The sequence below is a fragment of the Somniosus microcephalus genome, unplaced genomic scaffold (assembly GCF_052327205.1).
Source record: "Somniosus microcephalus isolate GS21.2 unplaced genomic scaffold, FLI_Smic_1.0 unresolved_chr4, whole genome shotgun sequence".
Taxonomy (NCBI): Eukaryota; Metazoa; Chordata; class Chondrichthyes; order Squaliformes; family Somniosidae; genus Somniosus; species Somniosus microcephalus.
In genome coordinates, this window is record NW_028225182.1 from 53,727,143 (window position 1) to 53,735,894 (window position 8,752).

The 8,752-nt window shown below is 50.3% G+C and overlaps 1 protein-coding gene across 1 annotated transcript; it reads right to left on the reverse strand.

Moving 5' to 3' along the window:
- Window positions 1-268: 268 nt before the first annotated feature.
- LOC147091110 (zona pellucida sperm-binding protein 3-like) lies at window positions 269-6,610 on the reverse strand. Its single transcript, XM_085977148.1, has 9 exons — window positions 6,228-6,610; window positions 4,979-5,091; window positions 4,789-4,892; window positions 3,427-3,604; window positions 3,215-3,335; window positions 2,303-2,394; window positions 2,091-2,224; window positions 1,452-1,580; window positions 269-431 (listed from the first exon to the last, which is right to left on the reverse strand). The coding sequence occupies exons 1-9, from the start codon at window positions 6,591-6,593 to the stop codon at window positions 304-306; spliced, it is 1,365 nt and encodes a 454-aa protein (XP_085833274.1). The 5' UTR covers window positions 6,594-6,610; the 3' UTR covers window positions 269-303.
- Between the last annotated feature and the right edge of the window lie 2,142 nt (window positions 6,611-8,752).

Below are 8,752 nucleotides of genomic sequence, written 5' to 3' on the forward strand. Positions count from 1 at the left end.
AATATATTCAAGAAGGAGTTGGATTATTTCTTAAGGCTAAAGGGATCAAGCAATATGGGGAGAAGGCAGGGACAAGGTACTGAGTTTGGATGATCAGCCATGATCTCATTGAATGGCAGTGCAGGCTTGAGGGGCCAAATGGCAGACTCCTGAGGTGTTGCCAGACAGGGAGGCAATGTAGGTCAGTGAGCACAGGGGTGACAGGTGAATGAGATGTGGAGAGTTAGGACCTAGAGTAGATAAATTTAATGTCCACACAAGCAGTTGCAATTTCACAAGTTAGTTTTTATTTTGTTCGATACATCAGCTTGTGGTCAAGGTCAATCTGGAACTGGACTCCGTGCTCCTCTTGTAGGCAACCACTACTGCCAATCCAGAGATCAGGATCATAACGGCACCCAGTCCAGCAAGGATGGCCAGGAAGAGTCCGTCTGCACACAGAAGAGAAACACATGAGGTCCAAGTTGGCCAAGAGGCCCATTACATGACTCAAAGCTCAGTCATACACTCAACTCACTCAACAGACAGACCAACGTTATGACTTTCACATACAGAACTCAAGCAGCTTACAATCAGAATGAAACAATTCATGACTAGGTGGCTGCCCATCTTAAAGTAGACATCCAGCATCCACCTGCATGGTATGGGCACGTACCAATGGAAGTAGAATGGGGCAGAGAGGCAGGTAGTCAGCAGGTCAGTTATAGAATCAGCCAGTTATCTGCAAGCACAGTTTGTATCTGGTCCCAACACAGCAACTGCCTTTATATAGCGCCTTTAATGTAGTAAAAAGTCTCAAGGTGCTTCACAGGAGCGATGAACAAAGTGACAGCCACAGGAGATACTAGGGCAGGTGAGCTAAAGCTTGGTCAAAGAGGGAGGTTTTAAGGAGTGTCTTGGAGAGAGGCAGAGAGATTTAGGGAGGGAATTCCAGAGCTCGGGGCCCAGGCAACTGAAGGCACGGCCGCCAAAGGTGGAGCGATGGAAATTGAGGACATGCAGGAGGCCGGAATGGGAGGAGCGCAGAGATCTCAGAGGGTTGTGGGGCTGGAGGAGGTTACAGAGATGGGGCACGAGGGATTTGAAAACAAGGATGGATCAGAAGCCAATGTAGGTCAGTGAGCCAGGGGGGGGGGGGGAGGGGGGAGGATGGTGGAAGTGCAGGGGGAACTTCACCTCATTTATACACCATTACTTTGGTTGCAGCAGGGTTAGCATGAAAATAAATTGAGCCACGGGGACCTGCCCTCTGATCCGGCCCTTTTTAAAGGAGATGCAACTAATGGAATAATTAAACAAAGTTTAATTTCAACAAGAGGGAAATGTATCTAGATCCCCAGGAGGTGCCCATCAGCCTCCAATGTGACCCGATTATTAACTACTTGACAAAGTTAGTTGAACCACAATCAGGTGCGGCAGATACACTGCAATGGGAGCAAGAACAGTCTTACCAGGGAGAACTTGCTGCTTTTCACCGCCACGACCCAAAGGCCTGGACTCCGATGCTGCAAAGCCGTTGGACTCCAGGATCACCAGGGGACCGAGCGTCGGGTCCGCTTCCCATGTAGACAGAGACACTTCTGGTTTTTGGGGGGGGGGGGGGGGGGGGGGGAGAAAGAGAGGAAGAGAAATAGTGAGAAGTAGGAGTGGGTCAGAGAGTCAGTGACTGTTTCCCAGGAAGTGGGGGGATTGATGGGCCAGAGCTAATTGAAGGGTGATGAATCTCCAAATACCCAGTGAATTTGGGCACTTGAGGAGCAGAGTGATCCTTCGCCCTGCTGATAGAGGTTGTTGCTGGGCAGGTCCTGGATTATCCAGGGAGGGGCAGAGGGTCATTCCCCTAGTTGGACCCTGAAGGATGAGACTCTCCAAGAATGGAGAGCAGGCCAGGGAGAACACATCCTGCCAACAGCAGTCACTAGATGTGGACCAAGAGCAGAAACTTGGTGGACATCAACAAGGGGCAAGGTCAGTCCGGCTGAAGGGCCAGGGATTCAAGGTGGTGCCCCCTGACCTATAGAGAGGTCAGAACATCACCCAGTGAAGGAGAGATCAAACCTGCCAGAACCCAAGACTCCAACCCACCGTACCTGCTCCAGAAGACACACTCCTCTTTCTTTGGGTTCCCGCCAGAGTTTGACATTTGCCGGTGTCACAACAGCAACAGATGGATTGGGCGGCAGCCTCGCGCACTGGGGCCCAGCTGTCAATCACCAGGGACCAGCTAGACACAGAAACCAGAGTTAATGCACAACCTGCCGCCCCACCATTACAGAGTTAATCCCAGTAAAGCATGACTCACGTTCGGTTCGACCTGTGGAACCAACAGGCCTTGTTCAGAGGGTCAGGGCTTTGATCAGCGGCAGAAACTCGCAGGTGGCAAGTGATGAAAATCTGGAAGAGTCAAAGGGCAGAGACAGAGAGAGAGTTAGTCACAATGTAGAAGGATGAAGTCAAACTGTTTACTTTTTAAAATCATTCTTGGGATGTGGGTGTCCCTGGCCAGGCCAGCATTTATTGCCCATCTCTAGTTGCCCTCGAGAAGGTGGTGAGCTGCCTTCTGGAACCGCTGCAGTCCATGTGGCGAAGGTGCTCCCACAGTGCTGTTAGGGAGGGATTTTGACCCAGTGACAATGAAGGACCAGCAATACATTTCCAAGTCAAGATGGTGTGTGACTTGGAGGTGGTGGTGTTCCCATGTGCCTGCTGCCCTTGTCCTTGTCCTTGTCGGTGGTGGCGGCAACAGGTTTGGGAGGTGCTGCCGAAGAAGCCTTGGCGAGTTGCTGCAGTGTCTTGTGGACGGTACACACTGCAGCCACGGTGCGCCGGTGGTGCTGAACAAGCGGGCTGCTTTCTAGTGGCAGCGTGGAGTCAGTGGGAAGGCTCTAGGTTTTGGGTCAGTGTGGATGGTTTGAAGGGCACCGCACTGACCCAGCACCCCTGGCTAGGTGGAACCCAGGGATTTGATCAATACATTGCAGCCTCTGCTGGAAAGGGCCCTTGGGTGCAATGGGGGGGGGGGGGGCAGGACATGAGCAGAGAGATTCCCAGATCCAGCAACAATCCCACTCAGCTCAAAGGTGCTACACACGTAGCCCAGTCTTAGAACTTGGAGAAATGGGACCAGAGAAGTCAAGTTACAACATCAGTACCAGAGAGTGCCGAGAACAAGTCACACCTCCCCCCACAGCAATCCCCCAAAGTCACCCCATACCAAGCTCCTGGAATCCCGGTAGAACCGAAAGGCATCCAGGATAAAGCGGACCTTGTCTTCCTCATCCCTCGGAGACACGAAGGCAGAAGTAGAGTCGCCAGTTTTGCTGTCCAGGAGGCACCTGGGAGAGAGAAGGGTGGATGGGATAATAGTGAGGGGGGATTCACACCAGGGACAGAGATCCCACCGTCCATTCCAGGGGAGACACTCACCCATTGTGGTCAATGATGGTGTATCTGGGGTTGGAGGTCTCGGCGGAGCTCAGTGTAGCCACACAGCGGTCAATGAAGAGTTTGAGTGGCATGTGATTCAGGGTCACAACCGAGGCCTCGATGTGAATCTGATCACCCAGGTAGTAGATGTTAGAATCCCGAGTCTCACTCCAATTCTCTGCAATACAAGAGGGACAAAGACATCAGGGGTGTGTGCAGTCTGGATCCCCATCAATCCAGGTCCAGTTTGTCTCTGTACCCAAAGGAAGGATATATTTGCCTTAGAGGGAGTGCAATGAAGGTTCACTAAACTGATTCCTGGGAGGAGAGGGCTGGCCTATGGGAGAGATGGAGTAGACTAGGCCTATACAAAAGCAAGGAAGTTATGATGAACCTTTATAAAGCATTGGTTCGGCCTCAACTCGAGTTGTGTGTCCAATTCAGGGCACTGCACTTTAGGAAGGCTGTGAAGGCCTTAGAGAAAAGATTTACGAGAATGATTCCAGGGATGAGGGACTTCAGTTACATGGATAAACTGGAGAAGCTGGGGTTGTTGTCTTTACAGCAGAGAAGGTCGAAGGTCGAGAGGAGATTTGATCGAGGTGTTCAAAATCATGGAGGGGTCTGGACAGAGTAGAGAGAAACTGTTCCCATTGGCAGAAGGGTCAAGAACCAGAGGACACAGATTTAAGGTGATTGGCAGAAGAACTAAAGGTGACAGAAGACATTTTTTAAATAAATGCAGCAAATGGTTAAGATCTGGGATGCACTGCCTGAAAGGGTGGTGGAGACAGACTCAATCTTGGCTTTCAAAACGAGAATTGGATAAGAATCTGAAGGAAAAAAGACATGCGGGGCTACAGGAGAGTGGGACTAGCTGAAGTTCTCTCGGAGAGCTGGCACAGGCTGGACAGGCTGAATGGTTACAGCACAGAAGGAAGCCATTCTGTGATTCTCTCGAGTTTAGATCAATGAGAGGTGATCTCATTGAAATGTATAAAATTCTTACAGGACTGGACAGGGTAAAATGTCTTTCCCCTGGCTGGGGAGTCTAGAACTAGGGGTCAGAATAATGGGTCAGCCATTTAGGACTGAGATGAGGAGGAATTTCTTCACTCAGAGGGTGGTGAACCTGTGGAATTCTCTGCCCCAGAGGGCTGTGGAGGCTCAGTCCTCGAGTATATTCAAGGCCGAGATCGATAGATTTTTGGACTCATGGGGAATCAAGGGATATGGGGATCAGGCAGGAAAGTGCAGTTGAAGAAGAAGATCAGCCATGATCTTGAATGGCAGAGCAGGCTTGAGGGACCATATGGCCTACTCCTAGTCATGGAATCACTCAATCCGAGCCATCCCACCTACCATTCATGAGGGCAAGAGAGAACTTCAGGCTGGCCTGTCCAATCCGGGTGGAGCTGAATGGTGCCCAGGTGGGTTCGATGAGGTCACTGCTGACATTGCCCTTCCTATCAGATGGAAAGAGGTCCTTTAGTCAGACAGAGGCAACAAGTCAAGTCAGGGATGAGACAATGACAATGACAGAGATCCATACCTGGGATAGCGACATTCAATGGGAATAGTGACTGGGTTAGTCCGCATGATGTTCTGCTCCGAAGTGGGTACATAGTAAAGGCTGGTCTTATAAACCAGCGAGTCTGCAGTCAGCTACAAGGACAGAGACACATTACTGAGGGTCACAGGCACCACCCCACCCAACATTTGACCACTGGGTTTTATTATACAAGACTCGCATTTCCCCAGCACTTTACACCACCTCAGGACATCCCAAAGCACATTACAGCCAATGAAGTACTTTTTGGCGTGTAGTCACTGTTGTAATGTGGGAAACGCAGCAGCCAATTTGCACACAGCAAGCTCCCACACACAATGTGATAATGACCAAACCATCTGTGAGTGATGTTGGTCAAAATATAACTATTGGCCAGGACACCGGCGAGAACCCCACTGTTCTTCAAAATAGTGGCCGTGGGATCTTTTACATCCACTCGAGGGGGCAGATGAGGAATTGGTTTACTGTCTCATCCGAAAGACGGCACCTCCGACAGTGCGGCGCTCCCCCAGTACTGCCCCTCCGACAGTGCGGCGCTCCCCCAGTACTGCGCTCCCCTAGCACTGCCCCTCCGACAGTGCGGCGCTCCCCCAGTACTGCCCCTCCGACGCTTCCCCAGTACTGCGCTCCCCCAGCACTGCCCCTCCGACAGTGCGGCGCTCCCCCAGTACTGCGCTCCCCTAGCACTGCCCCTCCGACAGTGCGGCGCTCCCTCAGCACTGCCCCTCCGACAGTGCGGCGCTCCCTCAGCACCGCCCTGGAGTGTCAGCCTAGAATGTGACTTGAACCCACCACCTTCTGACTGAGGCGTGTGTGTTACCTACAGGTCACAAGTGCTTTTAGAAACAAGCACAAACATTACCAAAAAAAAAAAAAAGTTAACTGGAACAAAAACAAATGTATTTAGAGATCTTGCTACAGGAGCTGGAAAACTGAACTCATTATTCCCCAGGCTCCCCTCGATCAAATTAGTACAGCCCACAAATCAGAGCCTGTTAACTACCAGCTCACACACTAATAGGAGGATCTCAGTCCATTAGAACCCATGGCCCTTTAATTGGGGGAGGGGGTGGATTAGTTGACTTGACTCCACCCCAATCTCAGTCAAGAAATAAGGAATTGAGAAAGTTAGTCATGGTCAAAAAAGTTAGACTAGAAAAACATTTTAAGCTATAAAGTTTCCCCATTCGAGCTAACCTGTCCTGGGTTAGACCTGGAGTAGATCACTTACATTCAGGGTGGTGCCACACTGGTGCAGCAGAGTGTGAAATACAATGGTCTGGAGGTCTGAATCCACTTGGCTGGAGCCACAGTGACCCAGCTTCAGGTGACTGGCGTTGACCAGGTAGCCACTCCCAAACAGGTCCATGCTGACCCTGACCACCATCTCCTTCTCCTCACACTGCACCGTGACACTGCGGGACCGGGAGTTCACCCCCAGACCAGGGCCAGGAGGGAGGGACGGGGCAGCAGTGACCCGGCTGGACTGGGTCCTCCTCTGGGCAACCTTCCAACCTCCCCGACCATTGGAAGCATGAACAGCTCCAACAAACAACCCCAGCAAGAAAAGCCACTTCACTCCACCAAAAGACCACATCTTGAACTCCCCAGCCCTGTGCAATGGGACTGTGGGCCAATTGCCCGCTTTATATTGGACTCATTCGGCCCCAGTCAATCCCAATTCAACAACTGGGCCAATCCAAACTCAATGCTGAGGCTTCACCTGGCCAATCATGTAAGGGACCCAAGTCTAGTCATTGCTCATTGGTTGTGGGAGATTTGTCACCTATTGATCCATTCATTGCCACTTCGCTAATCTCATTCTCATTGGGAATTCCTTCAATCCCACGGGATATCTCAAGTGGTTTTTTAAATTTAGAATTTGAACAATTTTTTTAAAATTTGAAATTAAACAATTTATTTACAGTGAATGACATTACAGAGCCAAGTCTCAGCTCTTTGTACAAAGTCACAAGCCATCATTCCCTGCAAGGCAGGGGTCTCACACACAATTATATCAACACGAGTACTGAACACAATGGCCCAGAAATTTGGGTCCCCACGGGTGAGGACGCGCTGGGTACTCACGCGTAGGCCCAACGAAAGTACCGGTTTCGTGCATGCACTGCGCACGCGCGGGAAACCGGAACTTCCGTTCCCTTAAAGGAAGGGGTTCACAGGTCGAACGTGTGTGCGCCGGAGAGGCAGCGCACACGCCTGGAACTTACGTTTTTTTTACAGCTTTCTCCGGGAGGGTAACTCCAGGAGATACGCTTGTAAAAAGCAGTCGCAAGGCCTGCTTTTTACAAGGTAAGTGGTGAATTAAGTAAAATTAAAACATTTTTTCCACAGGTTTATTATTTTTAAATACTTTAAAGAAAGGTAAGTTTATTTTTAGCCCCGTTAAAAACTTTAATTATTTTTTACAAAAATTTAAATTTTTGTTTAAAATAGTTAATTTATGTAATTTATAGTTATTTTAAAAATGTGATTTAAAAAAAAAATTATTTGAAGTTTTACTTAGGTTTTAAGGGGCTGATCTCTATTCATAGATTTGACAGCTCTTCCTGTCAAATCTATGAATACAGATTCCCTGCTCCCATTGGCTCTCCATGGCCCACGTGATCCCAGGGGACGCTTCCAACTAACTGCGCCCCTGGGATACACAAGCACTGCGCGCCGGCAGTTGGAGGAGGCCCAACGCGGGCCCACAGCTCGACGGCCGGCGCGCTAGGTAAGTGCAGGTCGGAGGCTTGCACCCGCGGGAAGCCCCCGACCCGAATTTCTGGGTCATTAAGCTTGATCCCACTAGTCACTTTAATCGCTCTCTCCCAGAGTGAGTTTGTCAAACAGGTTCTCTCCCACGCCATTCCCAGGGGATTCCCAGTCTCTTCAAGTTGGTGATGTGATCTCCAAGCCTCCTGACCATTCCCACCCGTCCATCCAACCAGTGGGTCTCCAGGAAGTCGCACAAGGGTCGGTGCTCCCAGCGGAGAGCCCGTGCAGATCCAGCAGACTCCGGCCGACACTCCTCTCCATCCGCAGAGCTCCCCGCATCTCCCCCAGACCGCCGCTCCACCCATCCCGCTCCGGCCTCTTGATGGCCGCCAAGACGATTCGGCCTCCTCGCCGACACTGGAACTCCATCAGTCTCTCCTCTTCTCTCTCTCTTGGCTCCTCAGGAGCCTCAGTAGCATCAACAGTAGTGGTGGTCTCCACTCTGCCCTCTGTCTCTCTGGATCCTCCTCCCCCTCCTGGTCACTGAGAGACACCAATCCTCTCCTCCCCTCTCCTTGCTGATGGTGTGGAGATGCCGGTGTTGGACTGGGGTGGACAAATGTAAGAAATCACACAACACCAGGTTATAGTCCAACAGTTTTATTTGAAATCACAAGCTTTCGGAGCGCTGCTCCTTCGTCAGGTGAAGTGGAGAGATGCATAAAAACACAGCTTATATAGTCAGAGAATAATGTCAGATGTTTACAGGTAATCTTTCCAACTGCCATTTATCACACCTCGGCAGAGAGATAATCACAGCAATCAAAGGTGTAAATGGTGTCCAAACAGGTCAGTCAGGAGACAGCTCGAGGCAGTTGTTCCTCTTTTGATTGGGCGGTTAACAAATCAACTGTAACTCAAGAAAACATCAAACCAAACCTAACAAGTCAAATCAAGATATTGTTTTTTTTTAAACAAAGGGGTGAATGGTTATGGGGGTAGGCGGGAATGTGGAGTAATCAGATCAGCCATGATCTC